This window comes from Brachypodium distachyon, chromosome 1 (genome assembly GCF_000005505.3).
Source record: "Brachypodium distachyon strain Bd21 chromosome 1, Brachypodium_distachyon_v3.0, whole genome shotgun sequence".
Taxonomy (NCBI): domain Eukaryota; kingdom Viridiplantae; phylum Streptophyta; class Magnoliopsida; order Poales; family Poaceae; genus Brachypodium; species Brachypodium distachyon.
Window position 1 is genome coordinate 71,923,162 of NC_016131.3, and position 22,891 is coordinate 71,946,052.

The window sequence follows — 22,891 nt, forward strand, 5'->3', positions numbered from 1 at the left end:
TCTCAAGATCAATGAAGGCCGACAAATTGTGGAGGCTTTGCCCTCGCAAGCGAACATGCCTTCCATATTCCTATGCTACCGACAAACCACAGGCTCTTGATAAACAATTCATGAAACGGTCCAAACTAAATTGTAATGTTTACTTCTGATGTTTCTTTTTACATGTGTATATAGTTATTGTAAGTTTTCTTAAAATACATATATTTGGATTTTGACAAGTCTAATTAATTACTCTACTCTTACTTTTTCCAAGCAAACAATTTTCATGCTACTTTCTTATTGGACGAGGGGATGCATATGTGAGTATAGATCGAAAAATCATTGAAAAAAATTGTGTAGTTAATTTATTGGGGATATGAAGAGAGAGATCACATAGCAATTTGTCTCCTACTAATTTTATCTCCAAAAGGTTGTATGTACAACTAGAAAGAAGAAGTATTACTTCGTGATCGTGCATTGCAACACCTAACCCGATGTTGGCTTCGCATCGTCCTTCCTATTTCCAACCATCGTAGAAGAGAGAAATGTGACACTGTCGAAGAAAGTAGAAAAGAATGAGAGGACTCAATTCCACTTCACCTGAAGTTGGGCTAATTACCCACCAATGCCATTCATTAACCCCGAACCCTAGCCCTGACTCCTCGCCACTCCTCCTCGTTCGTGTTGGACCTCTCCCATGGCGGCGGCGCATCTCCAGCCCTAGCAGTGCCTGCTGCGCTCCATCTCCCGTGAGCCCGAGATCCTCCTCAGGCGAGCCTATCCATCTCCCGCAAGCCGCCGCCACTTCTTCAGGATTAGCCGCTCCTCCGAACCGTACCGCCGCCTAGTCGTCGCCACCTCTTCTAATAAGGTAAAATCGCTGCCATACCCCTCTAGCAGCACCTCGCTGCCGCTCCCACTTCAGCTACCCCCTGATTTCCGCTACTCCTTGAGTTCAGGTGGAGTGAAACACTCCCACATAGGTCTTGAATAATGAAAACAACAACAACAACTCTAGTGACCAAAGATAGGGATTGGCTCCTCGCATTTCTTGATATCCGATCAATAACTTACTATCGGTTGTAAAAGAAAAATTGTGCAATGTTCGATGGGGGGTTATTTTGAGATTTTTTTTTTGTTGAGCCGATGTTTAAGAGAGGCTGAATAGACACTTGGCCCCGCCAACAGGTTCACACGTTGGTGCCAGATTGGCATGATAAAGATCCTCTTCAACTCCTGCTCTTTTACACCTTGAGATTCAGAGGTGTGTGTACATCTCTCTGATGAGCGAAAAGCGGTTCCTCTCTCGCCTGTTCTTCCTTCTCTGAACCCCGGGTTGAACCAGAGAACCCCACCAAAACCAAAGCCCCAAATCGGATCGGCTCTCAGCCCTCGGCGATCGCATTGCACATCGCCACCCGCCCCCCGCCTCTAACGCCGGGTCGCCCGCCGTTCCCGTTCTTCCTCGTCAGGACGTCTCCACCCCGTCCGCAGTCGACTCTGCCCATTGGGGTTTTGAGGTATGAATTTTCTTTTATCCAGCGATTAGCTGGTTAAATCCCACGCGCCTTAGCAATTTGGTTTTCCCGGCTGCTTGCGCCGCAACGGCGGTCACCAGAGAAGAAAACGCGAGACTAGTTTAGTGCTGCCTCTGATTGATTCCTGATTGGGGAACGTGGGATAGCAGCGGGTTGTGCTTTTTGCATGTTGGGCGGGGCCAATCGGATCTTGGGGAGAAAATGAGGAGGGAGGGAGTTGGAGTTGGAGAAAGGACTCGGCTGCTTGGTTGAAATCCTTTTTGGAATTTATATTAGCATATGTGTATCTTATACATACGTTATCAATTTTGTTTGACAAAACTAGTGTGTGTACACAACAATCTGTACACCCTTGTACCGCTGTATCCCAGCTCCTGTGCTGTTGCAAGCCTATGAAAAATCTTATCTTGTTTTGCTTTATGAGAATCAGTAGTGCACATGGGGATGTGTAGATTTTAGTTTCCTTTCTAGTTTTGGTTACAAGATTGTTCACCGTAAGGAGTGAGCATCCGAGTTTGAGCCTGGCTAGTGGGGTAGTCGACGCAAATCCCACCAATCAAGCAGCGCGCGACCTGTTTCTCATGGGAATTTAAGAGTCATGCAATTTTTAATATGAGATGATCTAATTGCTTAGTTACCTCATCATTATATCGACAAAGAAGGGAAATATTGCAACAGAAAAATGCCTCTTCTAAATGTTGTGAGTGGCAAATTTGTATCTACGGATGTATATTGTAGCAAGCACAACTAAATTATAGAAATCCAAATGGATGTGCATGTGGTTCCATGAGACCATGACTACTCGATGATGTGTGGAAAGTATTTAATGCACAAAATATTTTAGTATTTTGAGGAAGTGAGCGCTGCTCAGTTGGTAGGGAGTGGCATTGGCCATCTTGCCCACCCAAGCTCGAACACAGGTTTATCACTACTCTTGTTTGTAAATTTCTAGAACTCCTAGAAAAGTTAAAACAAAATAAAAGCACACTAACAAAATGACGGAAATCCATATTTGCTCAAGTATACCATGTCACCTTTCCCTTGTTAGCAACAATAACTATTTTGTATTTGATGTTTGGTTGTGATATCAGTTTGTATGCCTTGATCTTAGATTTCTTGTCTACACTATGCGGTTGAAAGAGTCTTCACAGGTCTAGAATGGCTTTATTATCTAAGTCTTAAGTCAGAATGTTTCTTCTTTCTCAATGGAACTACTATTAGTTTGTTATAATATTTTTTATTTATCAGGATTCAATATGGGGAGGAATGATTCAGATGATGAATACTCAGTGGCTGGTGATAAGCCAGAAGTAGAGTTCATGGATTTCCAGAATGATAACACTCTTCAGGATTATCAGTCTGATGATGGTCCTGTGGTTGTTACGGCTCCTTTCCCTTTTGTGAAGGGCAAGCCTAAATCTGTCCTTGTTGGAGAAACATCTGCGGACACCATTTGCTTAGAGAATACCTCTTCTGAACCTTTAAATTTGTGGAGTGTGAGAATTTTCTCTTCAAACCCAGAAGATAGTTATGTGTTGTCAATGATGAGACCACCACTGAATGATGCTGATGAGGAGGCAAAGAAGGCTTTTCTTGGGTTGACTTCTGTGGAAGATCGTACACTTCAGCCAGGACAAACCCTTACAATCTGGTTGTCCTGTAAGCCAAAAGATATTGGTTTACATACGTCAATTGTGCATGTTGATATTGGTGATGAGAAGATCGAGCGTGTGGCTTTTCTATTGGCAGATGATAACGTTTCAATGGCCTTATTTTCTGATAAACCTTATTACAGGGGGCGTGGCTCTCAGAGGAAGAAATTTGAGTGTGCTACATTTGTGCCAGGTAGCCGGCCGATTCGGCAGCACACTCAAGGTTTCAAGTATAAGTTACCCCAGTTTGCAATACCTGCAGAGATCCGTGAGCTCATTGAATGTAAACAAAGACCTGATGTCCTATCTGAAGATCTGAGCATGATAAACTATGCAAAATTCTTTAGCACTCTTTTAGTCATGGAAGAACTTCATTTGGAGGTATTTCAACACCTGTAGTAGTCTGAAATGTTAAGCTTTTAACCTTGTTTGCTAACTTGAAGGGTCCACTCGCAGGAGGAGATGAGATCATATGACATGGAGGGTGTCTCAATGCGAAGGAGGGGTAATGAATTTTTGTCTCTTGAGGTCCCTGGTTTGGCAGAAAAAAGGCCCTCACTAGTCCATGGAGACTTTATAGTCGCTAGACATGCTGGGAGTGATGCTCGGCCTTATCAGGTTAGGGTTTTTTCTTTGGCATTCAAAATATCTCTTGAGCATTCTTAAAGATAAATTATTCATTTTCAAATGATATTCATGAATAATGATTTTTTGGTATCTCCTTCAGGGCTTCATTCACAAGGTTGAAGCTGATGAGATATTTTTGAGATTTGATGTTCAGTTTCACCACTCTCACCATGACAGGAATAAGTATGATGTTAGCTTCACATATAACAGATTGAACATGAGAAGGCTCTACAAGTCTGTCCACGAGGCAGAACTTACTGGACCTGACATCCTATTTCCCTGCCAATCGCGTTATAGAACTGTGAAAAAGTTGGCATTTAAACCTCTGAACCCGGACATAAACACTGAGCAAGCTGATGCAGTTGGGATGATACTTGGCTGCCGAGGGGTTCCACCATATGTGATATATGGACCTCCAGGAACAGGCAAGACCATGACCCTTGTTGAGGCCATTTTGCAGCTCTATACATCCAACAGGAGGGCAAATATTCTCATATGTGCTGCTTCCAATAGTGCTGCTGACCATGTATTGGAGAAACTGCTATGTGCTAGCTATCTGATCCGCGCAAGTGACATCTTTAGGCTAAATGCTCCAAGTCGGCAATACGAGGATATTAATCCTGCTTTTATCCGGTTCTGCTTCTTCGAAGATATGGTGTTCAAGTGCCCTCCAATGCAAGCATTAATGCGCTATAAGATTGTTATATCAACCTACATGAGTTCATCAACCCTACAGGCCGAGGGTCTTCGTCAGGGGCATTTCACGCACATTTTCTTGGATGAGGCTGGTCAATCTTCTGAACCAGAGGCAATGGTTCCTTTGTCGGGGTTGTGTGGAAGAGACACCGTTGTTGTGTTAGCAGGAGATCCTATGCAATTAGGGCCGGTGGTTTTTTGTAAACAAGCGGATAAGGATGGTTTGGGGAAATCGTATCTGCAAAGGCTGCTCTGTGACTTTGAGCAGTATAATGCAGGGGATCCTAACTACGTAACAAAGCTAGTGAGGAACTATCGGTGCCATCCAGCTATCCTAGAGCTACCATCACAGCTTTTTTACGGGGGTGAACTGATCGCCTGTAAGGATGACAAAGTGTCATCTACGTACGACTGCATTGGCCTTCCCAACAAGTCGTTTCCTGTTCTTTTTATTGGAATTCAGGGATGCGATGAGAGGGAAGGCAATAATCCATCATGGTTCAACAGAATTGAAGCTAGTAAAGTAGTAAATATCATCAGGACTCTGACAAGTGATGGTGATGTTAGTGAAGCTGATATCGGGGTCATTGCTCCATATCGTCAACAAGTTGTGAAGATAAAGAAGGCTTTAGAGACATTTGAAATGCCTGACCTGAGAGTCGGAAGTGTTGAACAATTCCAGGGCCAAGAGAGAGAAATAATAATCATCTCAACAGTCAGGTCGACGGTAAAGCATAACGAGTTTGATAAATGCTTCAACTTGGGATTCCTGAGCAATTATAGAAGGTTCAATGTTGCAATAACACGTGCGAAATCGTTGCTCATTATTGTCGGAAACCCTCACATTGTCACTAAGGTGTGTTGCCATATCTCTCTACTTCTTTCTTTGTACAAGCTCCCCCCTCAAATCATGCGCCCGTTATGTTTCTGATCAAACTAATAAGTGTTATTGCAGGATCGGCACTGGGATAAACTCCTGAGGTATTGCGCAGACAATGGTTCTTATCAAGGATGTCCACTTCCCCCACCCGAAGAAGAAATCAGTTACTCAGGATACAGTGACACCCGAGACCAGCCTGCTGGTGGTTGGGAGTACAACCAAGAAGAACCAGCAAACTACATCCACAATCAAGACCACCCCTCTGACCTTGGCTTCAGACATGACAATGGTCCATTCTCAACCAAAAACGAAGTGGAGTGGTCTGATGAGAAGTCATATGAAGACCACCATTCACGCGACAGCACATTAGCTGAACCTCAGGAGGAGATACCAAAGCAGCAGCACGTCGAGGAAGAGGCTGGGCAGGATCACGTGCAGCCCAACCAGTACTCAGTCAATGACGACAGTATGGTCCAGGATACGTATCCGCAGAAGTACAGTTTTCCTCCTGGCTGGTGCGACGTCTCGAACATCCCAGCAACAGGCTGGGACTGACTGACCAGCGTTATCGCCTTGTCTCCATGACAAATGTTCTTTTCTTAGAAACCATAGCCGCTGGCAGAATAAGCTGCGATCGTCCTCGTGGAGCTAACTTCCAGGGCATCGACTGCCTCCTGCGTGGAGACCTTGAACTCGCCTTCGTGGGACATTAACTCTGAATGTCTGTTGTCTTTGCTGCATCTCTGTGTTTTTTAGGTTGCCATGAACCAGAATGTAGATTGTATGGTATTGGTTGACGTGCTATCCCCGTCCGGGAAAAGAAATCTGGATCTTGTCTTCTCATCTGTTGTTCGTTCAGATGTGTTTATCATCATGTTTTTTACTCAGGTGACACTTGCTGTGATGGGTGGGTTAAAACAGTGAGCAAAAAGAGGACAGGCGCATGTGGGAGGCGTACAACGGCAATCAGTACACGGTAGAACTTGGGCTGGTTTGTGAGTTCTGATGGAGTAGCAACAAAAAATCATTGAGGTAGTTGTTGATCATGTATTGCCTTTGGACAAACTCATAATGGCAAGGGAATATATCAAGCACCATTGCCTTGTTCAAAGTTCAAAATCATAATTTGCAGTCGGTGATCCCTAGTCCTCTGTCTCCTTTCCTTCCATATCGGTTCTTCAGTTTCTTCCATGATCAATTTCTTTTTTTTTCGTGACCCAAAAATGGCATTAAAATATTGTGCACAGAGCACAGTTGATCAAAGATGCCACGCACCAATGAACAGCACAAAGCTCTAAGTCGATGTAAATTGCAGCACTTCTGCAACAGACAGATAGCTCACCTAGCTGTCCTTGATATGAAAAAAAAAACCAATAGGTTTGCTCTATGTGTTGCAATGTACTTCATGGTACATTTGCCTTTCCATTCAAGGACAACAAAGCACTGGTGTTAAGTATGTTCGGAGACCATCAAATTGACAGCTGGTGTTCTCATTGATCAACCCAGCTGGCTGTACAAATGGACAGCAACAATAAGTATCACCAACCTTTGCAGCTCATAATAACTCAGCACAGGGTACGCAAATCCATCTGTGATATACACTTGCAAGTTGAAACTACCTGATGTGGTGGCACTTCTGCAATTAGGTGTCCAAGTAGGATCCCCAGGACTTGTGTACAGCGCTTGACACGGATGGTAGGTCCTGCATTGGTATCGCAAGGATGCAGATGAGGCACTCAGGGGGAGTTCATGGACAGTTGTTCATGCTGGTCCAAGCAAATGAGTGTTTAATTTATTAGCTAACAAGTTGATCAGAATGAGTAGAATGAGTGTTAGTTCACCATGGATCACCATGAGAGCGAATCTACCGGGAAACAACGGGCCGACAAGGCGAGTTGTGCCGTGCCATGAACACTGACTGAAATCCAGCAGAAGAATTTCTCCGGGTGGTCCTCCTAGATCCATGGACAGCGATTTTCTTGTCGCGTAAGGTTTCTGTTTCAAGCTTTATGGAGCACACAGGGAATAAGAATCGTAGGGGTTTCCTTGATGATGATGATCCTGTTTTCCTACTCATCTGGGAGTGGAACCAACAGTTCCTTGCACAAATTTTGTAGAAAGGAGAAAAGAGAGGTGCAGAGTAACTAAAACTAAAAACCCACAGAAGAGTCATCTAGTCTAGCAGAATCAATACCAAAATGCATACACTGATACACTGTTCCAGCGCAAAAAAAAAAACATACACTGTTCTGCACACTGTAACTAACGCTGCAAGAATGTTCCTTCCCCCATAACCAAGTAAGCTGATTAGCAACTGCACGCCGAAATGAAAACCCTCAATTGAGCCAATGCACAGTGCCACAGAATAACTAGACCCTCTCCACTTAAGCATCTCTGAAACCATAATGATGGCGCCACCAGAAGCCAAGGCCAGAAGCCTCTCCATAAATAAACACGCAGCTATGCTATCCCTCCTCACAACAACTCCAGGAGCTAGCAGATCAGGAGCTGCGCTTACAACTTAGTCTAGTTGCTAGCGGCCGGGCTTGCGAATGGCGATGGAGGTGGAGTCGGCCAAGTGCGAGTGCTGCGAGCTGCGGGAGGAGTGCACCCGGGGCTACATCGTGGGCGTGAAGGCGGCATTCGGCGGGCGGTGGCTCTGCGGGCTGTGCTCGGAGGCCGTGAGGGAGGAAGGGAGGAGGAAGGCGGGGTCGACAATGGAGGAGGCCATCCAGGACCACATCAACTTCTGCAAGCAGGACCACATCGCCCACGGCCTGCGCCAGATGCTGCTCCGCCGGCAGCGGCAGCGCCGCTCCAAGTGAGACGAGCTAATCATGTATGTAATGTGGACATGGGGTTTAATAATCTTCAGCTAGATTGTTGCTACTCGACTTCTAGTTGCCGCGCATTGCATTGCATTGCAGGTTTAAATTGGTACTAGATGCTTAACTGTTTGGAGTCTTGGGTGTGGGAGGTGTTTTGGCTGAAATAATAAACCCAAAGAACATGAGACCTACAAATAACAGCTTTATATGTTTTTTTTTGGCAAAGCTCAACACTGAAAATGGCCTTTCAAGCAAGTAGATGAGTGGGATGAACACATGTTCATTCAGAAGATGTCTAAAATCAAAGCAAAGTTGGTTCTTGCAGTGATCATCCAGATACGTGCTTCGGTGCGTCCTGGTAAGAACTCTCATGCACAGGAATACAACTAATCATCCAGACAGCTCCAGGAGATTGTCAGATCGCATGCTTGTCGCTTCAGATTTAGATGAACTGTTTCTTGAATCTAATCTAGATGCATTCGGGCAGCCATAGATTCGAATCTAGACTAGACGCCTGATGATTACGCTGTCGGCTTTGGGCACCATCATGTAATCCAGGATTATTTCCTCTGTTCGTTTGGCCTCATTTGAGACATATATGTATCGGGTGGTCAGTCGCATGCTTATATTTCGTACTCTGACAAATGGACATGATATGAACTTGATAGGAGAACATCATTCCAAACTCTGGAAACAGTTCGGTAGCTCATCGGCATACTAGCATTTGTTTGGTTTTTAGCACACACCAGCTTACGAGCATGCCGATGCCCATGGTTATGTCTCACAACGTTTACCATCCAAAATCATCATCAACCATACACATACATCTCAACCTGTGCCAGAATGATAGTATAACACCAAACTGGCCAGCTGATGATGGAAAACCGTACAGAAAGAACAGATTAAAGACTGAGGCTCAACGTCCAACTATAAAACATGATTAATCTGTTACTGGTAAGATCAGTACTTAGAATTTAAACTGACAAAAGGATCTAGCATTTAAGTTCTCAACATCCAAGCTGACGAAGAAAGCAGTGAGATCTGCTAAGGAAAATGAAACGACACTGAAACCTTCTAAGAAGGTCAAAATAGTAGCAGAAACAGCTAGCCAAGCAGGCATTACATTACATTACATTACATAAAGGGAACAGTCCAGCATATGCTGCGCTGCTTGCTGACTAGAAACTATGGTAAATCTGAACCCCAGGTAGATGTACCATGAAGTGCACTGGATAAGCAAACCTACAACACCAAAGCACAGAAATGGCATTAACATTAGGCACACAAATCAGCAGCACATCATTAAAAGAGCAGGAAACTTATAATTACCATATTCTGGTTTGTATGTTTGCAGCTGACTATGAAGCAAACAAGCAACTAGATTATTGAAACTATGGTAAATCTGAACCCCAGGTAGATGTAACATGAAGTGCACTGGATAAGCAAACCTACAACACCAAAGCACAGAAATGGCATTGGCATTAGCCACATAAATCAGCAGCACATCATTAAAATAGCAGGAAACTTAAAGTTACCATATTCTGGTGTGTATGTTTGCAGCTGACTCAAGCAACTAGATTATTGAAACTATGGTAAATCTGAACCCCAGGTAGATGTACCATGAAGTGCAATGGATAAGCAAACCTACAACACTAAAGCACAGAAATGACATTAGGATTTGGCAAAGAAATCAGCCGCACATCATTAAAAGAGCAGGTAACTTGTAATTACCATATTCTGGTCTGTATGCGTGCAGGTCTCTGAAATCTGGAGTCTCGCATCCTTTATCAAACAAGTTGAATGCCCTAACATGTTTACGAACATGGACTAGGACAGGGAATTGTACAGGGTGCCCAAACAAAGGCATCCCGGTACTAGATGGAACTTTAGAAGGTTATGCAAGAAATGATGATTGGATGGCAGGGAGGGGATTTGACATACTACATATGTAACAAACTGAGAAGAGAAAAGGTGAACAGATAAAAAATTAGTAGGCAGATGAAGGAGAAAGAACATGGGAGGGGGACTTCATAAAATCTCCACTTGGCCTCTTCCTACCAAAAAACAGAAGAGCCAGTTCGGAGAGATTCTTGTGTTCTTTGCAGAGCACCAGAGAGGTCGGTATTATTAGGAGTCAGTCATGAGGGGAAGGCGGGATGAAAGTATCATAGGAATGAAGATGCAGCTATCCTACATATATTTGACACAGGAACAGATACTACCCTACCCTGCCTCACTGCATCTTCCTATAAGCTAGGATTATGCAGACTACAACTACAGGATCATGATAGGTACCAAGGTTGAAGGATGCAAATGAAGATCTAACACCTAAAGAAATGTCCGAACCATATAGGCGACTACAAGCTACAGAGGCGACTCGGAAACTGCTGTGCTCTCATCCACCCCATAAGTTTCCACCAACATCACTAAACTACATCCTTCACAGCAGCTTCCTACTAGTCTTGATGTGCTTGCTACTCCTGCTGATGCAGAACCGAGGTGACACACTATCCTTCTAAGTTACTCTATACACAGTACTAAGGTTAGCTGTTGGTGACTATGTACACCATTGGTGCCCATCATTCAATGATCGGCGATTTCCAAATTGAGAATCCTCCTCAGATTCTCCGTCGCAATGGCAGTATCATTGCCAAAGAAGTCGGAACCTGAGCCAGCAGTCGGTGTTGAAGGCGCTGACTTGGCATGCACAAGCACCTCCACATGAACAGATGGGCCAGTAGGTGGCAACTCAAGCGAGACACTCCGCTTCTGGTGGAGGGAGAATTTGGGTATCGGCAGTGAGCTGGGTGGTGGCGAGTTGGAGTAGGCCGGGCCAGCCCAGAGCTCAGGACGGGAGGGAGGAGATCCTGAAGGAGTTATGGGAATAACGCGGCTGCGTTTCTTCCCAAGCTGCTGCTGCTTCGGTGTCTTGGGCTCAGGGGATGAGCGGGTCCGAGCAGGAGCAGTGGGTGGTGGTGGGGGCGGGGAGCGCAGGATGCCGATGCTGACAGTGGAGTGGAAGGCACGGCAGTTGTAGCCACGCATGGACTGAGGCGACGAGAAGTGCGACGATGGCTTCCTCCGGCGACCGGAGTGGTGGTGGTGGCTGCGCTGCTGCGAGATGACCAGGGTCTCCATGGCACTGCTCGGAGTGGCAGATCCTACCAAGCCCTAGTGCCAAACAAATGAAACGCACATCAAAACATCGCATTTTAATCATAAAAAACTATAGCAGATACTACTTCTGTTTCATACAAAACCTACAACTCCGGTACTCCTACACAAAAATCTAACCAGAACGAATTGCTGCTGCTTCCACTGAACAAAATGGTAAAAAATCACACCGTATCAGCAGAAGCGGTAGATCTATAGATCGAGGAAGTACCTTGAGGATCGAAAGCACAAAAGGGTGGATGCCCCTCGCTCTCTCAGATCGCCGCCGCGCCTCTATCCGCCGTCCCGAAGACCCAAACCACTCCCGCACACAAGCTGCATCCACGAATCGGACGCAGCACCACAGATCAATGAAAACCCCTCAAAAAAACACATCCCAGAATACACCACTGACGAGCAGCGATCCTTTTAAAACTCACCGATCCGACGAGACGAGCCGGCTCAGGGAGACCCCCGGGAGAAGGGTGTCGCGGGGAGGCGGCGGAACGATCCTCGCGAGGCAGCGTGGCGGATGGATGGATCTGGCTGCTGGAGCCCTGAGGCGAGATCTGCCGGCCTCGCGAGGAGGAAGGACGGGGGGCGATTAGGTGGGAGCTGAGGAGGTGGGGGTGTTGCGGTTGGGGGGAAGTGACGAGGAGGGGAGAGGAATGGCGTTTTAGCTTAGTTACGCGACCACGGAATTGAAACGGACGGCACAAAAGCGGGCTTGATAAGCGTCTGGGTTCCGGCCAGAAGCTGTATCTATCCGGTATTTTATCCATCCGGTATTTCGGCCGTTGGATTTCTGGGGGGCGGTACCGTGAAGGAAATTTACAGAGGATGCCACTGTCAAGAAAATGCTTTGGGCACGATGAAAGTTATGTAGTAGTACTACTCAGGTTTATAAGATCCGTATTAAAATTTATGTCAAACTTTGACCAACAATTATAACAATTATTATGTACTCCTGATTAAAATCTTCGTAGGATGTCCATCGAGACGAGACACTAAATACATCAATGGTAGACGCATGAATATCGGACCAAATTAATCCGTGCGTATAGCAATTCTCCGCTGTGAATCAGTTACTGGCAAAGTTTTTTTTTTTCGGACACTGGGTCACTGGCAAAGTTGACTATTTCCCATTTGCTGGAAGAAAATATTGCTAATCTGATACTCCTTATCGTACCAAGCTGGGTCATAAGCCTCCACCGTCCATTATAGTCTAGCACGCCACGTACGTGCGCTCAAAAAAAAAAGCACGCCACGTACGTTTATGGAGTAGTATCTTGCAAGAGAAAGCCTGAGACAGCAACGTGCAGCACAAATGTATCTTTCCTTTTCTTTACACGGTCACAGAAACGACTACAACCAACTTCCAAGACGGCAACTGGCCTAGATCCGGCTTAAAATCGCAATTTAGTCCACTTGTAAGCACAGTAGGAGTGTAATATAATCAGAATCAGATCAGACGCTTCATAATCCAACAGAACAAGACCAATTCACCATGAGGCATGAGGAGCACAAGTAGTACCGTTAACACGCTCGGACTACCCTGAATCTGTAAACATTGAACTCTCGGTTCTACCAAGAGGCCTCGCGACAGACCCAGGCTGGATGCACAACGGGAATAACTTGTGCCGACCGTTGTCCCATGGGAACCTACCTCCCCTATCTATACAACAAACTCTGCCGCGGGACGTCTGCGATCTGGGGCGCTCCATCTACACACAACGCGCCCACATCTGCACACTTGGACAAACCGCAAACAGGGGCGATCACAACAAACGGTTCATCGAAATCTGTTATGGAGCGCTCTTTAAACCCCACTCATGGGGTAGAGGAGTTCACCCATATTTCTTGGGGCACAGGGGGGCCCTGCGTCTCCGGATGAGAGGGGGTTACCAGCCTTTGAACCGTCTTCAGAGCACTTGTTAGCTGAGCAAACGACGGCCGCAGATTTGGATCCCTGGGAGATTAATAAACTAGATGTTAGCTCTGCACCTAGTGTAAGCATCATGTTCGAAACAAGCAACAGTTGGTAGAAATTTTTATTTTTGACTCAAGGTAAATTAAGTCAAATATTTTTGCGGACTTAGGAACTCACTTCTGCCAGCACTCCCATATGATCCTTGCAACTAGAGGATCAACCTCCTTCGGTATATCCAGCCGCCGGTCCTGGAAGCCAACTGCTCCGACGACTTGCATGGGATTCATCCCACTCCATGGCATGCGAAGTGTTGCTAGTTCCCATAAGATGACGCCAAAGCTGTAGACGTCACACCTGCATTTCACGTAATGGTTGAGTGAGTCATTCAGATGACACACTAATCAATAAAAAAAGATGGGCCAGATGAGCTCAAGGATTTCAGAGGGAGATCATATTTCCAACCCGATAAAGAAATATTACTTCAAAAGATGAATTATATCCCAGCTCAACCCTAAGCGAAAAAACTTCAAGCAAGAAAACTGAAGATACGTCTTTGCAGGATAGTTGCATACTCCAACAGACAACATTCTTATGGATGGTGTGTTGAATAAGTAGGGGGGTTTATACAAAAAAGATGTTGGTTTGTTACCAGGTTTCTTTTACCAGTCACTGGGAAAGGATTATTATGGTGTGTGCGCTCTACTGCTCTGTATGCAGTGCTGGAGTCAATTCATATCCGTCTTTATTTTCTAGCTCAAGCTTTTGTAATGCCACTGCTCTCAATATATAAGCCAACCCTCCTTGCTCAGGAAAAAGAAAAGGGAAAATTGAAATATAACAACTCAAATGGTAAGATAGACATCCTATCCAGAGTCATAGTTGCTTCACATAGAACTATCCAGAATGAACTAATAAATCAGACTTGCAAAAGGCATAAAGCAGACAATTAAACGAGAGGTATCAAGAAATCACTCACTTTTCGTTTGATTGCTCATTTCGCAAGACCTCAGGAGCCATCCACTCAGGCTGGTGGAATACAAGAATGTTATATTTAAATCCAAACAAAGAAGCATCAAATGTTTAATAATGATTAAAGAAATTAAAAACCATCCTGTTATAGTAAAAACTACAGGTGGTAGTGACTTACAGTTCCAGCAGTGGATTTGGATGATAAAAATGTACTGTGTTTCAAGCGTGAAAGTCCAAAATCACAAACCTGCTTTATATCATTGGTGAGCCAATAGATCACATGCATTATTAATATGAATATGCGCCATGAAGTTTAGTTAACCATTAAAATGCAGAAGGAGCACATTACCTTTACAGTCCAATTATTGTCAACCAGCAAGTTTGGTGATTTAAGATCCCGGTGAACAATTGTTGGTACACTAGTGTGCAGGCAATTCATGCCTTTGGCCTTGCGAGGAAACATTAATCTGCATAAGTAGGGGCAAACAAAATAGCCCAGTATTTATGGAATCGTCCTTACCACGTCAATGGCCATCTTAATCCTCCGCTTCTCATCAATTTGGCAGCTAGGACGGTGAAGGATCTTATATAAACTTCCCCTGAGCAAGAAAATAACAATGACGTCAAGGGCGAACCATTGAAACTGAACCAGTTCGGTGGTTCATCCTACATCGATCATAGACTTGCTTAGACTAGAGCACTAATTACATGACACCATATTAGAGCTATAACAGATACATGCCACCACCAGTAAACAACCAAATCCTTGGATTTTATGTGAATCTAATTAACAGGGGTATTTTTTTTTCAAACAAAGTAGCACAAATGTCTTCAGTAACAAAAAGTACGACATACGCATGTAGCACCTTCAGTATTCTGTCCAATTTAAAAGCTAAATTACAATATGAACTTTCTATGTAGGTCTGATTTTTTCCATGCTATCTGGGCCAGGATACTTGTAAGTTGTATCTTGATTTGATTCACACACAACAACAAAAAACCCGCATCATTGTGAGCAAGCTGAGCCATAAAAGGAGAGATATACAGAACTTACATACCTTGGAAGATACTCAGATACAATAGATAGGTTCGGAGGGCGTGTAACAGCACCCATGAAGAGAACAATATTTGGATGACGCAGTCGACGCATAATCCGCACCTTGTACAAGAACATAAGGTAATTAAAAAAACTAAAAAAAATGTAGCAAGAATGACCTAACCCTGAACAAGAAAGTACAAATTTATTACAGCTCTTAGATAAAGAAAAAACATATAATTTCACCTACTTCACTTCGGAATTCATCCAAAGCATCCCCATAGAAGTCTTGATCCAAGAATTTCTTTACAGCTACTTCCTGCAAATAAACAGAAACTTCACTGTGTTGACAGAGCCAAGTTATCTGATAAGGAAAAAGTGAAGATGGTCCATGATTTGGTTTCTAATTATGTTGACCATTTCACGAACGTAAAATCTTGTAAGAACGGCAAAGCTCAAAATACAAACAAAGGGAAATAATTACTCACTGTTCCATTCCAATCAGCACGGTACACCTCTCCATATGAACCTATTGGAAGGAGGAAGCAATTCATTCAATTGTTTTCTCACAGAGAATACCAAGATGCAAGTTCATATAGAAAATTGGCTCAATAAGTTAGACATACATAACTGAGCGACACTAACAATTTGACTTATTCTATGACAAGTTAGTTTTGAATATGTCGCATGAAAAGTCAAATTGTGAAAAAGGATAGTTCAGATACAGCTCCTACGTTTATTTGGAAGAAGGAAATAAAAAAAGAAAGCGTAATAGTTTTATTGAAGTCCTCCCACGTCAGCTAGATGATGAGATGGAGTAAAGACAGTGGATTTTTCACGTGCCGTTTTTAATAAAGTCGACCCAAATCAGACAAAAAATAAGTTTGCCAGCGATGACAACACAGCCACATAGCAATTACTACCTACTGAGTCTAGTCATGGAGTCTTGAGCACTTCAATTTTTGTATATATATATTGAAGAGGAGACATAGGTCAGATCGCCTGTTTCTCAAAGCCAACATGAGAGTAACGACTTTGTCAATTCACGACTTCTTCAATGATACATTTTTATATAGATACTGAAGGGGGACAAGGTCGGAGTGCCCATTTGTCAACAGCGACAAACAGCATATAGCATTCGCTACCGCGCCGAATCATGGCACCTTCGGCGCACAAAGCAGGTTCGCTAGAAAAGACCCTTTGAAAAATGTTTCCTTACACCTAAGAGTATCTAATCAACTTAGTCGTGCAAATGGTAGTAAGGAATGCATCAAAACTTGGTTGCAACGAAATACCTAAGCCGATCCTTTCACCAATCACAAGATCTTCCCACAGAATTTCACATTCAGACACATCGTCAAACATGCTATCAAGCCTGTGTGATCTAGCAGAAGATGGTGAAATAGATTCCGGATTTCTTGATGGCATAGACGTGTCCATGAATCTGTCGAGTGGAGACTTCTTTGGATCAGGAACTAACTTCTTATTGTCTTGCTTTCCACCATAGTTATCCTTGCGTTCATTTGCTTGATTCTGAATTGCATTTGTTGGAATTCTTCGTTCTGTAGAATTACCCCATTTATGTATTTCAAATGGTGGTTGATCCTGCAGCCTGGAATTCATAGGACCTTTGTCCAGACCACCACGCAGAACCTTTTCAGGAACCTTCCCAATCCCAGCTGTAGAAGTCATGTTCATAGCAGAGGAACCAGCCATAATACTGTCATAATTATGAGCTGATGCCGCATATGGTGTATCGTTACGCATTCCAACATTAAGATTGATATTGTTTGCAGCTGACCGTGGTACCTGCGGTGATGATACAACATTATCACCAACATTTCTACGTGCAAATGAGTCCTGAACATAATTGTACTGCTTGTTGTTGGAAACATCATTGTAAGGAGACCAGTTTTTCATAACCAATCGCTGCTGTGGTCTTCCAGTGCTAGGGACTACATTTTCTCTACGCCTCTGCAAGTCATTGTTTCTATTGTCTGGCACATTGAGTGGCACTGAAGCTTTCTTCGACTCAATACCCCCAAAAGGATTAAGCTCCGCAAAAAGGTTTTTGGACTCTGCATTTTCCTGGAGACCTGGAGTCAATTTTATATTCCCATTCTGTGGATGTTCTCTACCTGATAGCACAACTTTCTGCTGTGACAATGTACCAGCAGAAGTTGACGGCTCGTCCGATTGCTCACGAGAAACTAGTGTCCAATTATCATCAAATAAATTTGCAGCAGTAACAGATGACGTGCCACCAGAAGAGGTTTGTGAAGATGCTATGGCTGCTTCTTTCTCATATCCAGACTGACTAGATGATAGCCAATCGTCACTGTTAATCAAAGGTAGTTGGGCACCTTTATGTTCAAGTGACGGAGCACTAGAACCTGGATTAGGATGAATGGAACTTGATGACTCAGCGATCTGATTATGGCCAAGTTTCCGGTTAGGATTTAACGAACTGCCCTTCCAACTTAAGACATCTGCTGGAATAAGAGTACCAGGAGCAGCCATCAGATCTACCAAAAACTCCCTGCAGAGAAGTATTGCAATACAGAATCTACTCAGCAAACACGATGTAGCAAGCGAATTAAAATATATTGGAAACAGAGGTAACAGATGAACAATGTTTTGGATTGTGTTTCCCTGAGAATTTATTATGCCGTGAACAGTATATCAATACCTTTCTTTGTCCACCTTTATTATGTTAACAGCATCATCATCATCACCAGTGTAATTGCTCCCTTTGACAAGTTTGCATGGAATGCCAACACTATCAGCAAGAATCTGCACAAAGTGGTAACATAGCTGTAAGAATGCTCTAGGTATGTTAGGCAAATGAACCAAATGACTTAGTGCACTAATAACTTTGGTAGCAAGGCACAAAATACATTAACGTAGGTGAGCACGTGGCATGAAATGTAATGATGATTAGTAAACAATTAAACAGATCAAACAACAAAGGAAGCATTTTAATTTTTGGGCAAAGAGTGATCCTTACATTCCATATCAGGCGAAAAGGTCGGCTACTTCTAAAGCAAGGCGTCCTAAATTAGATGGGGAACAATGAACAATTTATATAAATGCAATCTAAACTCCATGCATCGTAGTAACCAAAACAGCTGTATCATTCTGCCCCTTTTTCTAGCCTATCTATTCTGCCACTACCACGTGTTGGGTCTCGGCATCTCTATCCATGTGACGCCGGTGGAGGGGTCAAGCTGTACTGCTAGATGCAAACACTAGCTAGGGTCTACCCCGTCAGTTGGGTAGCCAGTTACTAGTAGTTCACAAGGACAAATAGATGGACATGGAGCGAGGATAGTGTTCAAATTAATTTCAGTTAAGAAGCAAATGCACCATAGATTCAAACTATTTTGTTGGCAAGCCTGTCCATTTGACATCAAGTTTTGCCAGTCGGATCAGCCTGAGTATTTGTATGGGGTTAACATATCCATCCAAGATTCAGCTGTGAACAAGGAACCGGGCCTTATCTTTGTGATAAACATTGATAAAACTGCCTTCCAAATGTTTGCCTGGTCTTACTAACTTGGTGAAAGATTCGAGAGGGAGGGGACTGACCTTGAAAAGTAGTGCACGATGACGAGACAGCCCTATCTTAATGCAGCCAATAGGCAACAAGCTAGTGTGTAGTGAGGTTCTCAGCTCAGTACTGGTCTCCAACCATCTCGCGAGCATGGCATTTGCATCTTTCACAGGTCCCCCAAGATTATCTGTAACAAGATCAGCTATTCTCTGCACTAGGAGGGCAATATTTGCAACAGGGAAGTCCAACAGGATGCACTGAGCCACTTGCTCCATTTCCTGCAAGGCAGTATCAATGGCACGGTTGATTACAATAACTTCAAAGCCCAGGTCCCCTATGCCTGTTTGGAGATCTTCTAGTGATGGCATCTTCCCCTGCTTTGAGGAATCCATAGAGGGGCCAAATATGTCGTAGAAACCATCAATAACTTTCTCATGATAATCAAGAAAGTTGTAATCCTGGAAGTCAGAAAGGAGCACAGTCATAAATATGCTCAGAGAGAATTTGAGCTTAAATGACAAATCAAGGCAGGGAAAAGGCAGATACTTGTCTGGCCAATAGCTACAACTAGGAAACAGCAACTAATATCATTTAGCTAATTAAGTATACGAATGGCATCAACAGAATATGAAAAGAAAACAGCTTGATGTAATCCAGCAGAAAATATTTTACGAATATACAAGAGAAATGGGTAGCACATGTGCTCTGAATGCTATTTGAGTTGAATTGTACCGGGTCAAAAACACCAATATCTGCATTCTATAAATAGAAATTCACAATGGTTAGCATCTAGCTCATTAATTATTTTAACAGCGTCGGCAAAACAGGTACGAAACAAATAGCTTGATGTGATCGATCAAGCCTGCAGTTTCTACCGCAAGCACCTCTAACCTGGATCTTTTTATCGACACTTTAGTGTTTTCTACTTCTGTAGTCCACCACCATGCATGCAGATGCAGCGCACATCTCTCCTCTGATGTGATTTTCCACTGTGGACTTGGGTGCAGCTTGCTGGCAATCTAGACACAGCCACTACACTATCTCAGGGTGTGAGTGGGCAACAGGCACTCTGCTATGCCACATAGATCATCCCACATAATGTTGCCCGTGGATGCCCACGGCTCAACACAAGAAAATATGTGGGACTTGTGGGTCGTCCCATTAAGCCCACATATATTCCATATATCCGACAATAAATCAGTTGCCACCACTGCAGATCTTTGAATTGTGAAAGAAAACTGCAGACACCGCTAATCGCAGTGAGCCCAAAGCAAAGCATGGATCCTCATGGGCCTGGTACGCAAGGGCAAGGCAACGCCCGAATCGAAAAAGAACTAGACGACGTGATGGCTCATGTAGTACTCTGTATGTGTTTTGCTTGTGTCATGGCTTATGTACATGTGTCTGTGCGTCACCTCGAGCACGAAGGTTGATTGGTCCTGAGTAATACACTATAGTAATACACGAGTTGCTTGTGTCATGGCTCATGTACATGTGTCAGGCTGGGAAGAAATTCCTGAGTACCGTTGTGTTCACATGATGCAGGATTATGTGGGCAAAGCAGACATCAGTTAGTTTTGAATCGATTCTTGTCGGGTTGCCGCAATTGCCCGCCTAACACATGAGGGATTGTGCGAGCAGAAACAGACATCCTGCTACTTGCACCTGGAACACCATCCAATGATACCTTCAACCCAATCCAAATCTGATACTGGTATGAATAGAAAAACTTGACATTTTTAGACAGTCTAGAAAAACTTGTATAACTAGCATGGATTGAAATGGAAAATTGTGAAGATGAACAACTTGCAAGTACTACTAGATACTAACGGGATTTCGCTCTACATCAAGCCTGTCAGTCACGAGAACTAGAGTAAGCAACTGAAACCTAATATTACTACAACATCTCATCAGACAACACGGAAATGTGCAGTTCAGCGTATATATATGTAAACCAGCTCGAATGGAAGCTTGGTGTGCGGCGCCTCACCCAGTACCGGCGGGAGAGCGACTCCGCGGTGTGTCCGTCGTCCCTGGCAGCGGGGAAGCGGTGGCCCCCGCCGAGGCTGATGAGCTTGGCCTTCCTGATCTGGTCCCCGTCCCGGTCCCCCGCGCAGTCACTGTTGGACGCGGACAGCGCCATGGCCAGCTGCATCTGGAACTCCTCCTCCGAGTACATGTAGTCGTCCCCGCCCGTCGGCGCGGAAGGGGACGGGGAGGCGGAGGAGGAGGCCGTCGGGGCCGGGGCCGCGGACGACAGCGCCGGCGCCGGTGCCGCACCCGACGGGGAGCTGGCCGGCGAGGTGGACGTGGGCGGCTGGCCCTGCTGCTGCGGCGGGGCGGCGGCGGGGTCGTTGGAGCGGTGCTGCCACTTGATCTTGCTCTTGAACAGGTTCTTCATCTCCGCGAGCAAGGACCGCGATCCGCGTAGCTCTCTGCCGCTCCCCCTACTGCTCTTCTACGGCTCTCGGCTTCGAGTTTTCTTCCCCTCGGACTTTTTTTTTATCTGGGTTAGTTGGTTGGCGCGTGGATGTGATCGGCGAGGGTGAGGCCAAAGTCTCCCTCCCTCCGTGTTGTGTCGCGCGTGACGGAGGAGGAAGAGGAAGGAGAGACGGGGAAAGGGAAAGTGAAAAGAAGGGTGAAATGTTTTTGTTTCCAGGGGGGCTGACTGCAAAAGGAGCGGGACTGCAAGCAAAGGGAGCCGTGGGTCGTGCGCGGGGTCCGGCTAACTGCCCCGGGCGTTCTGTCTTCTGTGGTGCGAAAGGAGGATGTACCTACGTGGTCCGTCTCATGGACCGGGCGTCGTGTGGGAGCAGAGAGGATAGGAGGACGTACCATGCTGCCATGCTCCCACGAAATTCCTGTCCTTTGAGATCCCGATCGACCTGCGGTGCGTTCGCGGTGGATTACCAGTGTCTTGACATTCGCGAAGGTCTCTGTAGACGTGCGGGTAAATGTGCGTTTCACGTCTACGGTCTACGTACGCGCTTTCGGAAAACCCTGGCTCGTCTCGATCGTGTCGTCTGTGGGGAAATGTTGATACAGGTAGTTGGGGCGCAGCTATCACGGCCGGGTGGTCGGAAGCTTCGCGCGCGCCGGCCGGCCGGCCCGGGTCGGGTACATGCTACTGCCGGTGGTGTGCAACTGAACCGGTCGGTCCAACAGGCAAATATATTTTCATAATTCTTGTTTCAAACTTGTTCAAAAATAGATGTATCTGTTTCTAAAAAACGTCTAGATACATGTAATATTTTGACAAGAATTATGGAACAGAGGCAGTATTATATTACGGCTGACAGTGCGATTAGCTCGATCGTGAGATCACATTTCCTCGAGAAATTAGCACCGATTAGCGACACGGACGGACGGATTTTTCTGCTCGAGATAGCCTCGAGAGTTCAGAGTGCGGTGATAGGCACAAACAAACCTGTGTGATGTGATAGCAGTCCGTCCGTGCTTGATTCGATGGGTACTCCAACCAAGATTTGTCCTGCTGAATGCGGCGCCCGCAGCATGACACGTGACATCCTTGCTGTCTGTTGAACCGTGCACGCAGCGCTGCGAGACACCCAGCATGGATGCTGCCTGAAACTCTGAATAGCGCCATGCGCAAACTAACTGAAAAAAGGAACTTACACGTCCTAGATCGAAAGGCAAAGTGGCTAAAAAAGGGCCGAGATATCGTGTAGTAGTCGGTCATTTTAATCTGGCGCCGTGACGGTGACGACGATGGCCGGCCTACTTATAAGCTTCCAGACGAAAATCAAACCGGTCAACAGAAGTGAACACGGCAAGGCACCGGTAGAAAAAGATCAGCCATGCCATGCACCGGTGACTCTCACGCAATGATGCAATCTGATCATTCTAACTTGAGGATAAAACCTTGCTCTACCATATCGTTTATCTATTACAGAAAACTACTCGTACGCATGAATGTATATCTAGATCATAGATAACGAAAGAAAAGGCGTGAGCTGACGCCGCGACCAAAACCCGGACTATGCGGCGGTTTTGGATAAGCTCCTCGTGTTCACCACAGTGGTCACTCAC

General features: G+C 44.9%; 4 protein-coding genes across 6 annotated transcripts; 2 read left to right on the forward strand and 2 right to left on the reverse strand.

The window, feature by feature from the left end:
- The first annotated feature begins 1,220 nt into the window (after positions 1-1,220).
- On the forward strand, positions 1,221-6,491 carry LOC100840158 (probable RNA helicase SDE3). Its single transcript, XM_003558720.4, has 5 exons — positions 1,221-1,499; positions 2,766-3,550; positions 3,626-3,787; positions 3,897-5,348; positions 5,448-6,491. Exons 2-5 carry the CDS (start codon positions 2,774-2,776, stop codon positions 5,925-5,927), a joined length of 2,871 nt encoding a protein of 956 aa, XP_003558768.1. The 5' UTR covers positions 1,221-1,499; positions 2,766-2,773; the 3' UTR covers positions 5,928-6,491.
- A 1,288-nt stretch (positions 6,492-7,779) lies between these two features.
- LOC100827342 lies at positions 7,780-8,419 on the forward strand. The gene has a single exon (XM_014896920.2). The coding sequence runs from the start codon at positions 7,925-7,927 to the stop codon at positions 8,195-8,197; it is 273 nt and encodes a 90-aa protein (XP_014752406.1). The 5' UTR covers positions 7,780-7,924; the 3' UTR covers positions 8,198-8,419.
- Positions 8,420-9,107: 688 nt separating this feature from the next.
- Positions 9,108-12,032, reverse strand: LOC100840466 (formin-like protein 20). 3 transcript variants are annotated; one of them, XM_003558721.4, is made up of 6 exons: positions 11,794-12,032; positions 11,586-11,689; positions 9,932-11,371; positions 9,736-9,852; positions 9,530-9,648; positions 9,111-9,442 (listed from the first exon to the last, which is right to left on the reverse strand). In XM_003558721.4, exon 3 carries the CDS (start codon positions 11,336-11,338, stop codon positions 10,784-10,786), a length of 555 nt encoding a protein of 184 aa, XP_003558769.1. In that variant the 5' UTR covers positions 11,339-11,371; positions 11,586-11,689; positions 11,794-12,032; the 3' UTR covers positions 9,111-9,442; positions 9,530-9,648; positions 9,736-9,852; positions 9,932-10,783. The 3 variants fall into 3 exon arrangements, with proteins under 3 accessions (XP_010229172.1, XP_003558769.1, XP_024310614.1); XM_010230870.3 differs by lacking the exon at positions 9,736-9,852 and having other exon boundaries at positions 9,108-9,442; XM_024454846.1 differs by lacking the exon at positions 9,530-9,648.
- A 638-nt stretch (positions 12,033-12,670) lies between these two features.
- Positions 12,671-21,459, reverse strand: LOC100827643 (serine/threonine-protein kinase EDR1). Its single transcript, XM_010230868.3, has 13 exons — positions 20,832-21,459; positions 18,877-19,299; positions 17,978-18,081; positions 16,584-17,827; positions 15,777-15,817; positions 15,539-15,607; positions 15,311-15,411; positions 14,773-14,851; positions 14,602-14,700; positions 14,431-14,499; positions 14,260-14,309; positions 13,461-13,637; positions 12,671-13,322 (listed from the first exon to the last, which is right to left on the reverse strand). The coding sequence occupies exons 1-13, from the start codon at positions 21,240-21,242 to the stop codon at positions 13,184-13,186; spliced, it is 3,006 nt and encodes a 1,001-aa protein (XP_010229170.1). The 5' UTR covers positions 21,243-21,459; the 3' UTR covers positions 12,671-13,183.
- Positions 21,460-22,891: the final 1,432 nt, after the last annotated feature.

Coding starts and splice junctions, on each gene's coding strand:
- LOC100840466 (XM_010230870.3), bottom strand. CDS start 11,338: ATGGAGACCCTGGTCATCTCGCAGCAGCGCAGCCACCACCACCACTCC.
- LOC100827643 (XM_010230868.3), bottom strand. CDS start 21,242: ATGAAGAACCTGTTCAAGAGCAAGATCAAGTGGCAGCACCGCTCCAAC. Junction 14,500..14,601: donor ACAATAATTGGACTGTAAAG/GTAATGTGCTCC, acceptor GATATAAAGCAG/GTTTGTGATTTTGGACTTTC. Junction 13,638..14,259: donor AATGAGCAATCAAACGAAAA/GTGAGTGATTTC, acceptor CGTGAAATGCAG/GTGTGACGTCTACAGCTTTG.
- LOC100840158 (XM_003558720.4), top strand. CDS start 2,774: ATGGGGAGGAATGATTCAGATGATGAATACTCAGTGGCTGGTGATAAG. Junction 3,551..3,625: donor TGGAAGAACTTCATTTGGAG/GTATTTCAACAC, acceptor GTCCACTCGCAG/GAGGAGATGAGATCATATGA. Junction 5,349..5,447: donor ACCCTCACATTGTCACTAAG/GTGTGTTGCCAT, acceptor GTGTTATTGCAG/GATCGGCACTGGGATAAACT.
- LOC100827342 (XM_014896920.2), top strand. CDS start 7,925: ATGGCGATGGAGGTGGAGTCGGCCAAGTGCGAGTGCTGCGAGCTGCGG.